This window comes from Sinohyriopsis cumingii, chromosome 5 (genome assembly GCF_028554795.1).
Source record: "Sinohyriopsis cumingii isolate HCF-2022 chromosome 5, ASM2855479v2, whole genome shotgun sequence".
In the NCBI taxonomy this organism is placed as follows: Eukaryota; Metazoa; Mollusca; class Bivalvia; order Unionida; family Unionidae; genus Sinohyriopsis; species Sinohyriopsis cumingii.
In genome coordinates, this window is record NC_142965.1 from 56773318 (window position 1) to 56795935 (window position 22618).

The following is a 22618-nucleotide window of genomic DNA, read 5'->3' on the forward strand; positions in this document are numbered from 1 at the left end:
GTGTGTGTGAAGCGTGTGTATGCATTTACTTATTTGAGCTAGAATGTCATATAGCATTTGAGCGATAAAAAAGACACGTGTTCTTTGGTACTTTCTTTACAAATGCAGTTTTTATGTGTGCTCTACGAAAGATGCTAGTAGTACAACTGTGAAAAAAGGTGGCTTTAACAAACGATGACATTTGTATGAATTGAATTCTCTTAAAAACACAACACTAAGTAATATATTATCTTCCGTATATTTCCACTATTACAACAGTAAGCTGTACTTGTGCAGTGTGATAAATTTCCTGGTGCAAAAGTATTGAGAAATCAAAAGTTAATTAAAACGGTGTCATTGGCAAAAGAAGATCTCTTTCCTGTACAACATCAAGTGTAAAGGCGTTGAGAAAAAGGAATTAAGACTCAATGGAAATTGCCATCAATACAAATAATGTTCATTAAGTTAGTCAAATGTATTTATGTATGATTGAAGTACATTCTAAATTGAATTTGCTTTATCTGTTCTTGCTTTTGTTTCTTCTGAAAACAACACCTGTCACAAGCTCATGTATTTACTTGCAGCGTTTTGCGACATGAAGAAATGTGATCAGTTTTGTGTAAATGACCCGATAGCGGGAGCAGAGTGCTACTGTGGAGAAGGGTATGAAATGAATCAGAACAAGACATGTGTATGTAAGTAATACCATTGTATATTTTCTGTGATTAGAATCAAGGAACAGTTTGATTGGTCTTGACATATTAAGAAAATATTATAAATATGAATAATGTATTGTCATGTTACAATAATTGCTGAAACTCATAATGTGTTTTTTTCGTACTTTTTTAACCTAATTCTTACCCTGTCATATGGATGAAGCAGTTGACGAGTGATGCATTTGCTGCACTATGTTTCCTTGCAGTCATTGTCTTGCAAATCTCATTTTGAAAATCGTTGTTTTTGCCGACAAATTATCGAACGTTTTTATTTTATACTGGAATTTTTGTTATCGTCAAACGGTTGGTCTGTGCACTTTAAAGTATGCGTATGCATGACACTTTAAAGCATGCGTATGCATGAAACTTGAAAGCATGTGTATGTATGACATTTTAAAACATGCGTATGTATGACACTTTAAATCATGCGTATGTATGGCACTTTAAAGCATGCGTATGTATGACACGTTAAAGCATGCGTATGTATGACACTTTAAATCACGCGTATGTATGACACTTTAAATCATGCGTATGTATGATACTTTAAATCATGCGTATGTATGACACTTTAAAGCATGTGCATGTATGACACTTTGAAGCATGCGTATGTATAGCACTTTAAAGCATGCGTATGTATGATACTTTAAATCATGCGTATGTATGGCACTTTAAATCATGCGTATGTATGACACTTTAAAGTATGTTTATGTAAGACACTATTCAGCATGCGTATGTATGACATTTTGCAGCATGCGTAGGTATGACATTTTAAAGTATGCGTTATGTATGACACTTTAAATCATCCGTATGTATGGCACTTTAAATCATGCGTTATTATGACACTTTAAATCATGCGTATGTGTGGCACTTTAAAGCATGCGTTATTATGACACTTCAAAGCATGCGCTTGCATTACACTTTGTTTAATTATTGTGTCTGTGTGCAATGTCTTAACTTTGAGGTCTTCGTATGTATAACACGTTGTTTGATTAATACGTCTGTGTGCAATGTTTCTACTTTGTGACCTTCGATCACTGAGATCATGAATCAAATGACAAATAAGTAAAAGATTCTCTATCCGGAACCATTGTTTTATCTAGCCACATGTAAACGCTTCAAACGCACTTATTTTTCAGTGTGTGCGAACAGATTTCGTATCCCCCGAATTAATATGTCTGCCATGTGTTGTATGGAGACAACAACATCACAAGTTCTGTTTAAAAAAACAAAAAAACAAACAAACCACAAACATCCTTTCCAACCCCCAAACCCTATATTCATTAAACTAGTATTACATGAAATGGAAATTTCTCTGCTTAATGTTAATACTAATTTAGTTCACGGTTCACGATTTGTCGAAGTAGGAACTGGCGATCCAGACTTTGACTCGAGTTTGTATAGGAAACTAAAATTTTCGTTGTAATTGTTCAGTTTTACGAAAGAATTCTTGTTTTTAGATTATTTGCATTCGCAAGGAAGTTTAGTTATGACCACGTTTTACTGCAGACGATACAAGATACAAAGGGTACATTTTAATTCCATAAGTAGAAATTAGAATATCGTGTGTTTGTCAATCTGATTAGTAGTAATATTTACAGGTGTTCATAAATCCAACGTAATATTTATATCTAAATATACAGCATGTGCATTAAATTATTCGTATAAATGTATACTTCCCTTGACATATAGTTATGCATATTCAGTAACACTTTCATTTCATCATATTAAAGGAATTTCTTTTCATTTAGAACTTTTGTGTTCATCGGCACCATATATCCTGTATTGTTCTAACCTTTTGTTCTAAACGCTGTACATACTTTACTATATTTCCATAACAGTCACTTGCTTTCTTTTTTATTTAGTAGGTTCTGAAAGAAATTTCGAAAAGAACAATAAAGTATCTAAATATTAGCAGACGCATTAAACTTTCAGACAGTTCTAAAAATAATACATTGTAATGTGCCATGAATGCCAACATGAATTGCAGACGAATTACTCAAGAAAAATGGCAATTGAGTTTATGAGACATTACTATTAATGATTGATTTTTTAAATGTATTTCCGAAACAAATATACAATTTGAAACTTTATTGTACTTTAAACCACTAGCTTCAAACTATTACATATATATATATATATATATATATATATATATATATATATATATATATATATATATATATATATATATATATATATATATTCTTTTGACTGGTCAATTTGTCCATTATTACCTTCAAATAATTACAGTGAGTAAGAAAATACGACAACCCAGTCATATTTATGCTATTGGTGCAGCAATTTGCCACTACCCAGTGAATTTACCAGATATGTCTCTGAAGAACGTCACATTAGAATCGCAGTGCTTCATGGAATCTGCGAAAGGATACATGGCCCTAACTTATGATGCGTATGAACACATGCTGTACTTTACGGAAAACGTCACTAAAACAATCGGCAGAGTCAGCCTAGAATTCGGCGAGTCTACCCAATCAATCGTAAGAGGGGTCGGAGTTGTCGAAGGTATTGCTTTTTTCATAGGCTGTATGCTATACAGTTTCAGCTTATCGCAATAAAACTGGGGTATATGCTATTTGTATTTACGTAACCCTTTACAGTTTTTTTTATTTTATCTTTTATTTGATAAATATAGGGGGTAGATGTTGGAATATATTTCTCAACCCGAGTAATTAGCTATTTAGTTATAGGAGTAGAGTCACAATATACACTATTCTCGAGATTTTTGGAGCAGAAGGATTAGATTCGTAAAATGGACCCTCACTAATTTCTTAATATAGGGAATTCTCTGGATATATTTAGGCGTACATGTTAAATAATTTAAAATAGGAATAATTCTTTATATTGTTTGTTTGGGTTGCGTTTCCATTTTAAATTTTATTTTGTTTTGTTGTTTGCATTGCACAGCATTAAATTCTCATATTTGGCTTAGTAAAGGCTTTATTGATGAATAATACAAATGCGAAACAAGAAAAGCAAAGCAGTTTGTAATCATTAGAATTTTGTTATGTGTGGTCGTTGGGTGATTAAAAAAATATTTATGGTATTAGCGCGTTTAAGAACCGTTCGATTGATGACAACTATTGTCTTGAGTTTCTTAGAAATATGGGAACAAAAACGGCCTCCAACCAGACAAACAGAGTAGCTGGATTTGCTCGGTAAAGAGATCCCTTGCGTGTAATAGTGTCTAGTAAGCATTATAAGCTAAAATCGTTGAACAACAGAGACCCATATCTTGCCGTCACATATAGGGTATACGCTGTGTACTTAAACTAAAAATTAGTACGAATAGAGCAAAGTGCTTCCGAGTTGGTGCTCTTGTTTCTTCCGGGGCACACTTTCTTTTTTCATGAGATTGCAAAATGTAACGGAAGATACATTTAATAAAAATTGTCAGTCTCGATTAAGCAATATGAGAATTGTTTTGGTAACTGTTAATGTTTCCTTAACATCAAAATTCAACGCGGGAAAACTCACTAATACGACAGATCAGACGTAGCTCACCCCACGATGACAAGGTTTTAGCAAGCAGCGGGAATGTTTGTTTATAATACTATCAATTGCTCTATTTTTATCAGATAGAACATTTTAATACATTTTTTTAAATAATACAAAAATGTAGATGACGCTGTTTCTTTATTGATTATATCGTACAATTGTTTCCTGTACAAAATAGTAGATGTGACTATCGGCGCCCCGAATGGCTGAGTGGTCTAAAGCGCTCTCCGTTACGGATCACTGCCATCTGACCTCTGTCTGCGTGGGTTCGAGTCTCGGATTCGGCTAATGTGGGTATGTGAGAAAGCTTGCCAGTAGCTTCTCGTGGGTCGGTGGTTCTTTCCGTGGTTTTCCCGGGTTCTTCCTCCACCATTAATACAGGCCGCCATGTATAGCCTTTCGTGTGCTGAAAAATGGAGTTAAACCCTACAACAACAACAACAACATGTGACTATCAATATCCAACAGATACTCTGTACAGTAATATAGTTACTGATACTAATGCAAATATCAGCTACGAGTCACGTTGCTATGTAATGTTGATTATAGTAGACTGGATGTCTATTATAGCTGGGAGTTGATTTGCCATGTCAGAATAGTTATTAAGGATTTGTTTAAGGCAATACTGATTGGAGAAAAGAGAATTAGTGAAATGGAGTTTTAATCATGATACGTAATTTGGTTTCATTTCATAAACTGAAAATGATAGGGTTTTCCATAAAACATTATGTATGTGTTTTCAGGCCGTTGCGTCTTTGAGAGACAAGTTCTCTCGATAACTGGAAATGTATGACACTGCATCTAAATAGGGTGTAGGACGAGTGTGTGTGTATATGTCCGTGTGTGTAAGATTTATTTGCTAATTTTGCCTTTTATGTTACCAACTGCCAAGTTGTCCACCATTCAGGTATCAAGTAAGCAGACAGTTGTGTACATGGTGACGATGATGTTTTGGGATCTGTACAGAATAGTGACTAAAATCAATTGGCCTGTATTTAATTGTTTTTGATTTGCATATATTTCAAAACACAACGGCAGCAACGAAAAGAGCAGATCTGTGTACCTAACGCATGCAACACAATTAAAGACTTCGTGACCATATAAAGAAATCATGCATGGAAACTTTCAAAAGCTATCCTAGTGACTCTTTATCATCATGTTTTATTTTTATCAGGAAATAACATTTAATATTTTAAAATAGCAGAATGGTATCTTTCGCATGACTAAAATCTTTGTTTTTCAAAAGGAAAAAAAATATCGTATTTAAAATATCGTTTACATCTGATTTTATTATTTACCCCCGACACTGTTTACATTCCAATATATAATGATCTCATTTTACACCGTAAGAGTGCATTTTATATATCGCTTTATATCTGACTGTATTATTCTCCCCCCTCCCGATGGTGTTTATACTCCAATATATAATGTTTTTGTTTTTCACCGTAGGAATGGCTTTAGACTGGGTGACTGGTAACTTGCTATGGACGGACAGCCAGTACAAGCATATTGCGATAGCAACAAAAGGTGGCTTGTACCAGACTGTTGTGGTAGAAGAGGATCTAGATATACCAAGGGGGATTGCAGTATACCCAAGCAGAGGGTATATCTCTTCCTATAAGAAATAATAATAATGTCCTAAATAGCGATGCATCATATACATACATTTTATGCACAATGCAAAAGGTTTTCAAAATTCTAGATGTTGAGATGGCTAGAGACCATTTCAGTTCGTATCAAACTTGTATGACACAGAATTATCACTCGTCAGAGAATGATTATAATGTTCAAAAAAGACGAGATACAGTCCAAGTACGGATGTTGTATGCAACCAAATAAAACTAAAGAGAAGCAATCACGAAACCTAAGGGACAATACTCGGGAAACGCGGCACGTGTATGTAAATTATATCGAAGTTCCTTGTTAACATTTAACCTTTCTCTCAAATCCTTAACAATGGATGGATGTTCATATTATGTCGTAGGATTTTTATTACACCGTCTTAAGAAGACAGTGTCCCGTAATCTTTAGGCTTATCTCCCCTTTAACACAGGGATGAATATAACCGATTTATTGACAATTTAATGATTCCGAAAAGGCAACGTGCCCTGAAGGACGTATCGTTTCAAAGTGTGTAACAAATAATCATGCCAACGTCAATAGCATTTCTTTAATAAATAACCATGACAACTTCAATATACTTTCTTACGTTATATATTTTGATATCTGCAAATATATATTCCTTTCAAAAATATAATTGTAACTAGTTAACGAATAGATGGAGAGGTAAAGTTGACATTATCTTAGGGAAGTACCATGGTACCGGCCATACATCAACTGGTAACACGCGCCCCACCGCGAAGTTTCTAAAAGTTTTATTATAAACTATTTTATGTTCTGTATTGAATGAGAAAATATTCATTTAAAAACTAATAACATAATGATGCACAAAAGTTTACTATACTAATTAATCTTGCGTGTATTCGCGGTTAAAATGAAATTATAATAGTCAGATTGTAACATATCTAGGAATAAGGACACTGTGAATGTGTATTTTCTATACTAATGCAGCAGAATGTACTGGGCAGTGAATGTGTTGTTTCTATACTATTGCAATACAATGTACTAATCAGTGAATGTGTATTTTCTATACTATTGCAGTAAAATGTACTGGGCATTGTATGTGGATTTTCTATACTATTGCACTAGATTGTACTAATCAGTGAATGTGGATTTTCTATACTATTGCACTAGAATTTGCTGAGTAGTGAATATGTATTTTCTATACTATTGCAGTAAAATGTATTGGACAGATGCCGGTGAGAATCCAAAGATAGAAGAAGCAGGTATGGATGGTTCCAATAGACGCGTTATTGCCAACAACAGTTTAGTGGGGTCGCCTAACCATCTGTACATAGACTTTAAAACTAACACGTAAGTTATTCAGTTCTTTCGCCGAATATGCGCGCGCGCGCACGAGAGAGAGAGAGAGAGAGAGAGAGAGAGAGAGCACATACCACAGTAATTATTGCCGGTGACTACCCGTCACAATAAATTAGTGATAATTGAACTATTGGAATATAAATGTAGCTGATCCTCATAACGTTATTAGAATTTCGATTCACTTGTTGACCAAGGGACAGGGATAATTTGTGTCGACATGTAAGAACATTAAAGAATTAGAAGAGAACCCGAACAACAGGAACAACAGATACCTAAAAACTGATTCCAAAAGTACCTAACAACATATACCTAAAAACTGATTCCAAACGTACCTAACAACAGATACCTAAAAACTGATTCCAAAAGTATCTAACAACAGATACCTAAAACTGATTCCAAAAGTACCTAACAACAGATACCTAAAAACTGATTCCAAAAGTACCTAACAACAGATACCTAAAAACTGATTCCAAAAGTACCTAACAACAGATGCCTAAAGCTGATTACAAAATTACCTGACAACAGATACCTAAAAACTGATCGTTGGTCTTAAGATCCATTTAATAGTTTTAAAATGAAATGACTCAGCGTGAATGTTTATTCTTCGCTTCGTAAACTTATGCTGGTGTCAGTTTCATATTGGAGATTTCTTGATTTCAGTGTTATGAGAAGCCTTTTCGTGCATAACATTGAAATACTAATATACGTGTGTAAATCTGTGCAATTGTTACCTTTTTTGTCCAATCTTTAGTGCAATGATATATAAATAGATGCGTTACTTTTTCATTTCCTATTATCTATGTTAATCAATAAGCATGCACTTTATTTTTAGATTATTTTGGTCGGATTCTGGCTTGTTCCATATAACATCATATAACATACAATCTGGCGACATGAAAATTATCTTCAGTCAGCCTGATACAAAATTCTACGGAGTAACAATGTACCAGGTATACAATTTAAAACGTTTCGTCTATGCATGTACGTATATATGTATGTATGTATGCATGTGTGTATGTATGTATGTATGTATGTATGTATGTATGTATGTATGTATGTCTGACTATCTGTCTGTCTGTATGTATGTATGTATGTATGTATGTATACATGTATGTATGTATGTATGTATGTATGTATGTATGTATGTGTGTGTGTGTGTGTGTGTGTGCATGTATGTATGTATGTATATGTATGTATGCATGTATGTATGTGTCTTAAATATATAGGGAAAACTAACTCTTGGTGAAGATAATCTTCACAGAATTACAGCGCCAATGAAATACGTTTTGTTATTCTTATTCACATCCACATTTGTCGTTTCTTCCTTCTGTTATTTCAAGTCATCTTCTTCTTCTCCCTCTGCATCCATCGTTCGCTCCTGATTTCTATTTATGCGCAATATCTGACAAAGAGTAATTGACGAAAGCATTTGAAAAAGCATGTCCTTCTGGGCACTTCTGTTTTATCCATGTTGGTGGCAGTTACTATACACAATATAGACTGAGATGATTGTTTTTATTCGTATTTCTTGTGTCTAGACATCACTTACATGATTTAAATTCGAGCACATTTCAGACGTAAGATTTAGCCACTAAACGATTTTCTGATAAAAAGCGAAATGTATCATTATACATTTTTTCTTGATAGTTTCCTCTAACTGATTCACAGTAGCCTTGTTTAAGCTAATGTTTCATTCTACTCAGCCTCTGTATATTTTAAATATTAAATTATAACACAAATAGTGGATGGTGTTCTTTTTTCTTTTTTGTGGCACTATCTATAATACATGCTGTCTAAACGATCTATTGCCGTATCACTTTCATTCTGGTAGATTTTTTCTGAGAGCAATATTTGTCCACGGTTTCACTAACCAGCAAGAGCCCTGTTTCATGTAAGTGAAAAAAGATCGGTTTATTCCAGAATTATGATCCAACCTGCATTAAAAATCAGAATTATTTTAATTGTATGATGTCTCAAAAGTTCTATTTAATTAAGGACGAATGAATGTTAACTGGCTTTATGAGATACACGTTTGGTCAGAAACCGGAGTGGCCACTCTAAATTAAGCTGGTCTTTCATCACAGTGAATGGAGCTAAAGGGATACTTAAATCGAATAACTATTTTCTTAAAATTGATAAAAAGTTGTATTTTTCACTGGTTGAATACAAGCGATGACGCAATTATCAACTGGATTCATTTCACGTCACAGGTTACTTCATAACAAATCCTGTTCCACACTGAGCACAGCTTATAACTTTCCGTTTCAAAAGCAAATATTTTTACATGGACATTTCCCTTCTTCCTGTTATTATAACAAACTAGGCAAATAAAAAATAATGGAATCATTTATATCTGCAAGGAAATATGGATATGTTACCTAAAAATATTCTCCTCCGAATGTGTGCACATCATTAGCCCAATTCTTTCTCTTAAGTTCATGTGACATGATTTTTCATATTGTAATTTGAAACCCATAACTTATAAATAACATAACGTTGGCAGTATACATATATGCATGTACCATTGTCTATCATTACGCACAGTGTGGTATTACATATATGTACAAGTAATAACACATGTCTAGCTGTGCAAGAAATGTTCTTATAAAATATACACAATTATGTGTACTATGGTGTTGCTGTACTGGCAATGTGATATATATATATATATATATATATATATATATATATATATATATATATATATATATATATATATATATATATTATATATATATATATATATATATATATATATATATATATATATATATATATATATATATATATATATATATATATATGTGTGTGTGTGTGTGTGTGTGTGTAATAAGATGTGTCTAGCTGTGCTAGAAATTTGAAATAAAATATACACAGTTGAGTTTACTATCGTGTTGCTGTACTGGTAATGTGATATTAAATGTAAATGTACAAGCTTAATCCACGTTTACTACTAACACGCCTTAGATACACTAGAGATTTGATATTCAATCATACATGTATCACGTGATGTTCCTTGCAATGATGTATGAAATAGTAGTCACAAAGATTCATGTGAAGACCAAAACTTGACCTGTAAAAAATCAAACTGCCTTCTGGAGAATTTAAAAAGGAAAAACGTACCAGAATAAATAAAGATTTAAGAGGTTATTTTCAACGACAAAAATTTAAATAAGTGCATCTGGAACAATGACAATGTTTCTTTTCGAGGACTACGTCTTCTGGACAGACAGTGGGGACATGAACGGAATCCATGCAGCACGCGTTGATTCAGAAGAGAAGGTCAGAGGAATACTTCATCCTCACGTTGGATTGGCTCAGGATGTCATTACCTTTGACGTTCAAAATCAACCACCAGATGCAAGTATGTACTGCATTATGAAGTGTGTTAATAATAGTAGCTTTCCGTAGCCTAAAAGGACCGATGACTTACTGAACATTTTTATCTGGCATGGACCCCTTATGTTCTATTAGTACCACGTAGGTAACTTTCCAACGTTCAGTCCTGAGGCGGCGTGACTTGTCACGGCAGGAGCAAGAACTATGATATTCCAGTATAATGAACGTATTCCTAGACTAAACAATCCAAGACCTACAAGTCTTTCTGAAAGTTTCTTAGCTAGTCTGTCAATAAATGGTTTATAGAAAATACATATAGTGTTATGAACAAAATATAAATTCTTAATATAACGTCAAATTAGTGCAGTAGCAAAGATTTATTATATTTACTGTTCTTTGTGACGATATAAGCGAGATTTTTCTTCGAAAATTGTAGACAATATAAACGGAATAAATTCGTCAAACTACATACACAAGAAGCCATTAAAATGTCATTTTGTATGTCAAATATTAAGGTATGTCTTACATGGATACTGTTCTGCTTTTCACCTTTCAAACAGCAGTGGTCTACTATCACTTATTGTAGCGGTAAAATGTTAACGTAAGAATTTTTTTAAAACTTTTAAATGAAAAGAAAGTAAATTGTTGTTGCAGTTTTTCGATTGCTGTTTTAACATGCATGTATCTTTACCGTTTGTATATTTTAAGCTTCATGTGGGATGGAAAATGGAGGCTGCGAACAACTGTGTGTTCCCACTTCCAATGAAACCTACATCTGCATATGTGGTGTTGGTTACAATTTGGACGAAAACCTACGAACATGTTCTTCTCGTATGTATGACAGTAGTATATAATGTGAGATTCCCAGAACACCCCAGAATATAAGTTTCTTTTTTGTTCTTTTAAATTGTCAAAACTAAACATATCAGGGATTCAACTTTCTTTTTTTTAGAACAAAACACATTCTCCAGCATAGTACAGGCGGTGAAGCTTTCTTGAACACAAAACTACCGTAGTCTATGGTACAAAGAATCTACCGTACCTACGTTTCACAGCTTAATGATTATCCCATAGAAATCTTATAAAAATTGCAAAGAGAAAAGACAGAATGATGAACAGATCCACATGTTTTTATCTAATGATATTGACGTTTATACATTGTTTCAAGTATCCAATCAATTTTTTAAAAAAATTCCATTTCTTATTTCCTTTTGGTTTTGTTATTGTGTTAAATAATTCATTTGTTGCATCAATGTTCCTGGGGTCGATTTATTTGATAATTTAAGATTTTTCAGTGGTTAACTCGAATTCATGTTATAGATTTTAGTCTTCATTTACTGTTCTTAGCAGTGCTTCACCCAAGCCGACATTACATCCGCGTTTTGTTGAAAAAATTTGGTAAGATATAACAAGGCGCATTTTCAGTTGTTAACCATTTTCACATTTTATGTGTTCAGAATTTATGTTTTCTCTTTTCTAAAATGTGTAATAAATCAAAAGGAGATAAATATTTACCAACCTCGTTCATTTAGCTGTACATGTGTGAGTAATAGTTAAGGTTTACTGTACAGATCCGGCGCGAAACAACACAGCGCCCTGTGCGAAACAGACATTTTCCCCCTCACCATCTGTATTTAGACTTCGGATACACGCAAATAACAGACAATTTCCTTTATTCTATCAGAAATATTCTGAAAGGTTTTGTTTCATTTTAGCTCCTTTTTCTGATTATTGAGCCCCTTTTCTTTTCCGAATTGGCGTCCCTCTGAAAACGGCGCCCTGTGCAAGCTTACTGCCCGTTTCCACCAGCTCTTGGTACATTAACCACACTCAGAAGAGTTAAGGCTATAAGGCTGTTTGTTACTTTTGACATAAACATTTAATAAACGTGATATAAGATAATTATCAGATAATTTATCACGGTCTCGTTAAAATGTGTTTCAAGACTGGCTTTTTAAACAAGTCCATGGTTAACGTGTTTTCAATGTTTGTTAAATTTATGTCATTACATCTATTGCTGTACTGGTTGATTCCTGTTTTCTTCCCTTTCTCGTAGTTCTTTCACTGTCTGACAGTTGTCTTTCCTGATCAACGGATTCGATGCTTTCCTGTACAACACAAATTTTATTTTAAAATTTCCTTAAGTTCGTTAAATGGGTAGAATATACAAAATTCTCTCATGATTTTGTTAAAAGTTCTTCTGGATTAACTATCACTTTTAGATGCTCTTCATATATTTACATCACATAATAGTTCTGCTAAGACGTTTGGAGTGACTGACAGTTTGTATTTTGTATTACGTTTTATTTTTTTTATATCATTGACGAGTGTCTGAAAATTAGTTATTCTAGCATAAACACCAGTCTTAGGGGAGTGACTTAGTTGTTGTGTTCATTATAGAGGATTTAATTTATTTATTTCATTATTTCATTGGAACAACAAAGATTTTGGAATTTAGGATTTAGTAGCTGTTTTGAAATTACTTTGAATTCTTTTAAAAACAGTTTGGATTATATCAGTGCGATGCAAGAAGACTATTGATGCATAAGCACAATATATTGAATTTTATTTGGAATACCACTGGATTATTCGGTACTGTTGAACTTGTGAGAGAGTATTTCGGACTATACAGGATTTAATTTATCCATACCGTCTTTTTTTAACGTTTCACTTTATATTTTAGGGGAATAAATTATGTTTTGAATTTTACAAATCTTGTTGAATTTTGCTGTTTTCTATTATTTTGGTTAAGACCAACGAGTCGTAACATATATAAGTTTTACTTTACTCGTCGTGTTCTGTATCAAGTGAATTAAGTTAAGAAATAAATCCACATTTGTATCTATACGTCAGTAACGTATTTTTTTTGCAAAGTCGAATAATGTTTATTCCTTGTTGAACGTTTTCCTTTGCGTAATCGCCGGCACCATACAACTGTATACCAGCATTCATTTTCGCTACTGAGGTTGTCAGTTTGAACATGAATGTTTAAAAACATGAGTCAGTCAAAATGTTCATTTTATTGTCGCATCAACTTTTCAGCTTGTTTCGTTTTCATTTCTTAGATCAGCAACTTTAGCAACCACCGTAAATAGGTTTGACTATTTTATTTTCTTGCTTTGCGTACTGCCAAAATAAAATTCATGTCAATTATTATTAGTCTGGCAAATGAAAGATCTGTGTGCAACTTAGAAAATGTAATTTTCGTCTTTTATGCTTCTCTTCTCCTAGGCTTTTCTTTTTGCTTGCCAAACATACTATTGTTCATAAACTTCAAGCAAAGAATCCTTGTTCAAAACTGTTTGTCGATATTTGCCTCAAATCTAATATATATAGCAACTCGATGCAGTCATAATAGGATTTGCACTGTTGTTGATCGAAAGAGATTACTGTGTATACGTTTCGCAGTTTAGTCCTAATTATAGGTACAGTTTTAGTTGTATGTAGGGAAACATAAAAATTTATTCTCTCATACAACGTGCATATAAACATTCCACAGTCTGACTTGTCCATTTCTCTCTTTGGCTAGTTTCTTTGAAGTTCTGACAATTTTCTACAGATTCTTCCAACTTATCTGGTGCAAGAGGATATCCTATGTAATAACTGTTTAAGTACTTGGTGTACAAGAGCTACCTTTTGAAATTAATGTGTAACCCAGTTGGTTGCAAGAGGATAGCCTTTAAAATAATTGAGTAATTGTTTCGGCATCTCCTAATCAACTCCTAAATTGAATACATTTTCATTTTTATCCATAGTTGTGATACTATCTGTTTAATTTACTTGTTGTATGTCCTTAAAAGGTCTTAACTGGAACGCACTAAGTCATGGATTACTATAAAGTTTGTTAGCATTTCAATACGTGAAAAAAATTGACGTCGGTATGCCTTTATCATGCTCATAGTCATTTATTATTTTCCCATCATTTATTGTTAGCTTTGGCGTACCATAGCGATATTATACAAAATCCTCCTATTTTTCCACTTTCTATTATCAGGAACATCTAGTAGTATGTTAACAGTTCAAAGAGCTTCAAACTTGCATCATGCGCTAATATTGGTGCATTGAAATCGTAGAAGGATCGAATTTGAAGTATTTTCCTGCAAACGTTAATGAACTATTCTAAAATCTGACGTAACATCGAACTATCGTTCCTTAAGTTAAAGTCGTGAAGATCAACCAAGTGTGTGTTATGACATCCCTTGCATATTAGTTACAGTAGTTTGATATGTGCGAGTCGAATAGTGACGAACATACTTTTCTCCCGTTTTTATAGCCGTTTTCGTCCATCTTTAACAACCATCCACATGTTCGTATGGTTAAATGTTGTTCATCAAAACTTTAGGTTACAGACATTAAAGCTAATTGCGTGTGTGAACCTTAGATGTGTCATTAGGTAATGATAATGTGATAAAGAATGTGATGATTATTTAGATCTGTCATACACTATATAAAGATGTTAATATTGTTTAGATTTGTAATTATTTACCTACACTGTATAAATACTATAATTATTATCTAGATCTGTCATACACTATATCAAGAGGTTAATATTGTTTAGATTTGTAATTATTTACCTACACTGTATAAATACTATAATTATTATTTAGATCTGTCATTAGGTAATGATAATGTGATAAAGAATGTAATGATTATTTAGATCTGTCATACACTATATAAAGTGGTTAATATTGTTTAGATTTGTAATTATTTACCTACACTGTATAAATACTATAATCATTATTTAGATCTGTCATTAGGTAATGATAATGTGATAAAGAATGTAATGATTATTTAGATCTGTCATACACTATATAAAGTGGTTAATATTGTTTAGATTTGTAATTATTTACTTACACTGTATAAATACTATAATTATTATTTAGATCTGCCATTAGGTACTGTACTTTGCTTAATCTATGTGAGAGGTTCAGACACACTAGAGGTATTGATTTGTAAAACATTGTTATTTCGAGATGTAGAATGAAACCTGACATCAGTAATTTTGAAAATTTTAAAGAAATATTTTGTTTAAAAAATACATTTGTTTTCCAGAACTCACACAGATTGTACTTCTTACAAAGAAGTATAATGTGTATGAGATTTATGCGATTATCGTGATACGATTATCTTTATATCGTTGTACTGAAAGCCGTTCATATATCAAGCTTATATATGTTAGGTCAGCATGTATATCAGAATTTATGAAAACTAAATATCAAAGAAACATAAAAATAAGGGTGTCTATTAGCAAATGGTACACGGTGTCTTTGGATACATTTATTATTATTTTTTGTGATACCTTAAGAACTCTAGGTTACTGTTTTTACATGCATTCCAGTTTATGTTATAAAACTTCTGAGCTTATATTCTTCATCAATAGCTAGACTTGTACATGTCTGCTTTAGAGATATCTCGCAGACATCCATACATAGCAGAACGTTTCATCTCGTGTTCACGAGTAGTCCGCTTTAATTATAATATTTATCAAAAACAATTACTCGGACAGTATTTTTCTTCTAAAAAAGAAACAGTGCTTCTATTATGTTGTCTCTAATAATCGAGGATAAACGCAATGCGAAAATAAAACGGATCTCAGGTGACTCAAAAGTTCAGAAATGAAAATCCAGGATGCGTCATAAATTCACAAGAACGAATATAACGCATAAAGTATTTAAACATTTGAAGGCCACTTTTAATCTGGTCCAGATATTTGAGCCAGGGTAACCAGTAAGATGTGATACTTATTTTAACTCTTTAAAACTGTATATTTTAAAAAGATGTGACGAGAATCTTTGCTGTGCAGCTGCTGACTTGTATAGCTTGTACCGTTCTAGGAACGTACTCTGGCCAGACTGCAAAGTCATTCCGACTCCTGCTATAGTTCTGTCTATTCGTCCGTCCGTCAAGCATTAGCATTGCTATCTGACTTTGCCTTTATGTCGTTTTCTCCAGTACTATTGATTTTAATGTCACACGAATTGATATGCAAATGTTTCTTTCGCAAGCACTATTGCTTTTAATGTCACACGACTTGATATGCAAATGTTCCTTGAGGAGATTTACAGCCACGAGTGAAAATTAAGTCTTTGTCACCTGTGCTTCACATTCTGAATCCAGACATACCATTATTAGCGGTTTTCGTGATTCAATTTTCTATTTTCTTGATCCTTTTTTTTACCTTCAATGAGCTTACTAGGTAAAATTGAACAATGTAAGAGTTTCAGTTTGCTTTCAGATTCCAACAGAATGTAAATTATTGTAATGTTTTAAGAGTTCGCTCCATATTTCGCCACAAAATGAAAACAACTCACTAAAGTTAACTTTTCTTTTTTTTTTTGAAGAGATTAATCAAGACAATTTCATTTTGGTGTCGGACTCCTACAGAAGACAACTTTATCAAATTGATGTTATTGATAATACCGTGCACGCAATACCTCTGCAGAAGAACTACCGGGCGATAGCCCTTGACTTTGACCCTTCCCATGGAAAGATTCTCTGGACTGACAATATGGAAAACGTCATAATGACGGCATGGATTGATGGCACAGGGGAGGAAATTTTCAGAAAATTACCACCAGGTATTTTGTAACTTTGGATGATCTATGCTGCTGTACAGGTTGAACATCATACTGTTGTTTTTTTCTTAATAAATCCAACAAAAGCAAGCATTAATAAGTCAGTAGTATTTCGTTTGAAATTGTACATTTAACACTGACATGGATAGTTCCTTAAGTGTGATGAAATATGTTCGTTTGTGTGCACGTAGAAATAATCAGCAGTAAATTATTGCAGGCGCTTAAAAATGATCTGTTATTAAAAACTGCAGAATGAATAAATTGATGATTCTGCCAGTTGCTTGACTGAAATAACCCTGTTTTACAATTGCTTTTAGACTCCATCGTGGATGGAATTGCAGTGGATTACATTAGTCGATTGCTTTACTACACATGTACCGGGTATAACATCATAGTTGTGGCGTCTTTGGATGTACCACAGATGTATCGGACGATAATTGACAGTGACTTGGATGAGCCAAGGGATATAATCGCTGATCCTTTCAACGGGTAAAAGAAGAATGATACATTTTTATTTTATTTTTTTAAAAATATATTTTTTATAACACATATCAAGAACTAAAAAGAATGAGCATGAATGGGCAATTTTGTTTGAGACGAGTTTTGACAGATACTACTAGGCTGCAATTTAAGGATTTACATTTTTAGTATTTATTTCAAATTCACCGCAGTTGTCTTCTTTACACTAATGTATTTAGAAATTTAATTCAGATTGGTGTTCTCATGGCAACTATGGCATTTAAAGAGTTAGGAATAAATAATGAAAGTTACAACTGAAGATACCAAAATAAAAACTACAGCGAAATCTGCAGAGTTTGCGTATTGTTTAAAATGATTCACCAAATTTACATTTTTCGTGTATGTTTAATATATTATTTCTTCCAGTACTTGATTTTAGAATATTACGTTGCCTTTCTTTTCCATACATGTATGGCGATAAGTCTAGGTTTACCACAACTAAACTGTAATAATCTAACATATGACGGTGACGTTTCCTTATTATATTCAGTAACGAATCCGTTATTAGCATAATGAAAAGCAGTTACATAATGAACACCTTTATATATTCGTCTCTCTATTACTTTCGTGGATAAAATTATATTGTTTTGTAATGTAACAGGTACGTTTGTCTGTATGATCGTTAATATAACTAAATGGACATTGCTCCACTGCATTGTTTTGAATCTTTTTTCATGTAGGTTTTGGTACTAAAGAATATTTGGGCAAGAAAGAAGACAAACTGAACGTTATACTTGTTACAAACGTGGTTGTTTGATCTATTACACACTTATTTGTTTGACCTGTTACACACATTTTATTTTACCTGTTACACACTTGGTTGTTTGACTAGTTGCGTTCTTGGTTGTTGGGTGTTTGTTTTCATTGGTAGGTTTAGCAACATTCCACAGAAACTAATATCTTGGGAAATTTCTTTGTAGATTCGAAAACGTCATTGTCGTTAAAGAGAACTCCTACCAAAGACGTTTCCGATTTTCATGTTACAGTCTTACGTTATAATACTTAATGTGAATTCCTTTACAGAGTGATATATTGGACAGACTGGGGAGATCAGCCAAAGATAGAATCAGCAAGTATGGATGGCTCAAATAGGACTGTCTTGGTATATCTCCCAAATAAAACATGGCCGAACGCTTTAGCTCTGGATTTTAAATGTAATCTTAATTATTTTTGTATTAAATATTTTTAATATTATATTTATGTATTTGTGATAATTTAAAAAACAATTGGCGCAAAGCCAAATAGAATGTTTTGTACATACAAAAATATCGTCCACAACAGATCTACATACATTAAACGCGAACTACTGCACAATCATCATATATAAAAAGGAGATAGAGCTAACGTGTAATCACTCGCTGATATAGAACTATGCGCCATTGTTATGTTTGATGTTTCATAATGTATGTCTAAACCTTCTTCAAGAGGATATGAGCCACAGCAGCTCTGCTGGTAGAACGTCAAACGTAATGCAACGGTCGCGAATTCAGTCTTTGAAGAGGTCAATCCTGGTCGAATACCTGAGCATGTCCTTAAAAAGACACTTAGCTCACATTTCCTGTCATTATATAGCTATAGTGTGTAAAAGGAAAACAACAAACACTAAAACAAAAATAAGACTTATTCTCCAAGAGGATAACAGTTTCACTGCTTTCCTTTTCTCTGCTAACACGTCATTGGCTAAATCATAAAGTACCGTCCATCTGATGAGATCTTACCTCTGGCTAAATGGTAAACGTTATATCATTTACATAAAATGTTTTGGATAACTCGGATGATATTGTTCATGAATCATAAGTAAAGTGTATACAAGCTACCAGTATATCGCACCTTTATCAGCTTTGATTAGCTCTTTGCATAAATGATGCCACGCTACCGCTGCGTTCTACAGCTAAGGGGTGAATGCATTTCAGGAAAACATACGGTACATATATAGACCTCAGCAATCATACACCATGCAGGCAGTAATGAAGGGGCAGTATCATACAATGAACATCTCTTCCTTGAAAAGCGCGGGATGTTGATAAATTCAGATCCATCTAGATCCTAAGACCGCACTTGAAATGTATTCAGCAACGTTTAATATCTTAGTGTAATTGTATTAGAAAGTTGAACCGTTTATTTAGATAATATGTTGATACAGTCAAAACCAATACTAAGCAATACACACAAATGAAAATAGTATTCATGAACGAAACAGAAGCTAATATTTAACATCATCTCTAAATTTTTTTGCAGCCCAAAATTTGTTCTGGGTTGATGCCAAGAATAACACAATAGAAGTATTGAATTTGGCAACTGGCGTAAGGAAGGTCATTCTCCAGGAAGAAAACGCTCATTACTTTGGACTTCACTTGATGTCTGAATACCTATACATAACAGACTGGACTAGAAAGTAACAGTCTATGTACATTGTTTGTCTTATGTTAAAATTATGTGCATATTTTATCTAATGAAGCTGGAGCAGAACTGGCGAAAACCATCAGCCGGCAGTGCAGAACAAGTCACATTTATGTCTGGCATAAAAGCAATGAAACAATTCAGCATGGGTTTAACTTTTTGATAGCTCAGTTCTTGATACCTTGAGACATTTTATTTTTTTCTTTTGAAACAAATGATTTGAGCAATACAAAAATTATCTTAAAGGAGAATATTATTTTCAAGAGTGAAATTTCTTATTTTTATACATGCATGGCAGCGATAATATCAGATTTGTTTTTAAAGAGATAAAACGACCAAGCAAGATTTGTAATTTTCAGTACTTTTCGTTTCTTAAGTTTACTTTTTTGTTTTGTTTTGTTTTATTTTTTCACGTTCATGAAATAATTTAGCTGTTTAGTCAATTCTCAAAGAGAATATCACGTTCTTGCTCTTAGATGGAGAACACATTCTGCCCAAAAGCGTGTCTTGAAAAGGAAACAACTTTGTCGAACTACTAAATAGGTGATATTAGTACACATAGATAGGATAGATCAAATAATGGCTTTCTTTTAGTATTATTTAGATAATTGTGTTTGTCATTTCTACCGGTCCGGTAATTACTTTTTAACCTGTAATGTGCCTGATAAAATGCATCGTAATTTTATGTTTTCTAAAATGGGTGTTTTGGAACAGCAACAGAAAAGGATATGATATAGACTGTTTTTTATAACACCGTGTAATTAATTTATTCGCAATGATATTCTACAAATTGCTTTTGATCCATTTTTAACGAAATGTAATGCATTTATTCGCAATGATACAATGTGAATTGCTTTTCGATCCATTTTAACTACGTGCAATAACTTACTTTGCAACGAAAACATATTGTTGAATGTGTAAAGTAAATTAAAAGCAGACTTTACACGAACTTAAATGACGTCTATATACATCATTCATTTCTCGATCATTAATACGTATTTACAACCACTGCAAAGCAGCCGTATAAAATAACTCGATGAACGGACAATAAGGGATATTTACTTAAGACCACTGGAGAGCAGCCCGATAAATGCACGGGAATGTACTCTATGAAAGGACTATACGGGATATTTACTTACGACCACTATAAAGCAGCTCAATGAAAGCAAGGAAATTTAATATACGAAGGATAATAATGGCATCCTGCTGGTGCTTTTTGCACATCAAAGGCAGAGGATAATATTTAGATTGTCTTTATATTAATTGAAATCCTACCAAGTCGTAAAATGTACCAAATCCAGACATATTTTCTGATTCTTTGCCTTAGTCCTGTTTTTGGTTAAGCCAACGAAGCTGTAAAACTTGGCAATTGTCCACATTGTAAATTGATGCTCATTGACCTTTTAGTATGTGCAGTTGAGATTGTATAGGATGGGACCAAATAAGGAGTTTCAAAATGTTGCAGTATCATGTGGCATTGCATATTAGATATATTGGTATTGTCCCTAAAACGGAAACTGAAATGTTGTCTAACAACCAGTTTTGCCGAATTGGGGGGGGGGGGGGTAGTGCTTTTCATAAATTATAAACTAGTATTTTTGTTGTTTATTGGGTGGATTACCCGACATAACTTAAGAAGCTTTCGACCAAGCATTATAAGACAACGTGTAATGAATGCTGCACAAATTTAAACAAAGATAACGATACAGCACGGAGTTATTTGAAAATTCTTATGTCACCTTTTTATCCTCGAATAAACAGTAGCACAAGAAAGAGTGAAAACAAAAAGCTTTGAAAAATACAATAATTTATTTTCATGGAAAAATTCTGTAAAAATGAGAAAAATATGAATTTACGGTTTTATAGAATCAAATCCAAAAATAATCGAAAAATAATCCGAGAATAAACTTTTAGTAGTCCCAATAACAAAATTTTCTACTGATTTCACGTTCGAATCCCGAAGAAGAATCCAAGATGGAAGACGATCACGTATGCTGCAATCTGTTGTTGTTGTTGTTGTTGTGTGGTTTAACGCCATTTTTCTGCACACGATAGGCTATGCATGGCTGCCGTTATTAATGATGGAGGTAAAACCAAGAAAATCCTGGGAAGAACCACCGACCCACGAGAAGCTACTGGCAAGCTTTCTCACATACCCACATTAGCTGCAATCTGTAGTGTTGAAGTCTACAGTTCCTTGTAGAAATAATAATTATCACTCCGGTTTCTAATAGCTGAATGAATTTTTATTAGAAAAAACTGTCCTTGTTCGCCAATATTACATAAGCACACATACTTTCCAGAAAAATAAAGGAAATAATCCTTTTGAATCGAAATAATTTGAAATAACTCCAAAAACGTAATTTGAAATAACTCCAAACACCACAACATAAACTAACAGTTTAACAGCCCAGCTTCTACTAATATTAATTCTCCAAAACATGGGTTATATGTTTTTTTTTAAACATAAACAAGGGTCACGTGAAGTTTATAGAAGCATGCACTTTTTACAGATCACGTGTACCCAGTGTGATTCCGACGAAACCAATCATTTTTACTATAAGAAATAAAATAAAAAATTGTTTATATCTTAAAGACAAAGTCCCATCATGACCTTGGAGACAACCAATC

At 33.2% G+C, this 22618-nt stretch overlaps 1 protein-coding gene across 1 annotated transcript in view; it reads left to right on the plus strand.

Moving 5' to 3' along the window:
* Positions 1-22618, plus strand: part of LOC149799225 (low-density lipoprotein receptor-related protein 6-like) — an 88729-nt gene that overhangs the window by 51566 nt on the left and 14545 nt on the right. Inside the window, exons 5-15 of the mRNA XM_089958496.1 lie at positions 564-674; positions 2946-3218; positions 5661-5814; positions 7008-7145; positions 7987-8104; positions 10365-10518; positions 11202-11324; positions 16835-17071; positions 17386-17557; positions 18611-18741; positions 19826-19982. Coding sequence (XP_089814622.1) covers positions 564-674; positions 2946-3218; positions 5661-5814; positions 7008-7145; positions 7987-8104; positions 10365-10518; positions 11202-11324; positions 16835-17071; positions 17386-17557; positions 18611-18741; positions 19826-19982 — 1768 coding nt within the window. The remainder of the gene's footprint in view (positions 1-563; positions 675-2945; positions 3219-5660; positions 5815-7007; positions 7146-7986; positions 8105-10364; positions 10519-11201; positions 11325-16834; positions 17072-17385; positions 17558-18610; positions 18742-19825; positions 19983-22618) is intronic.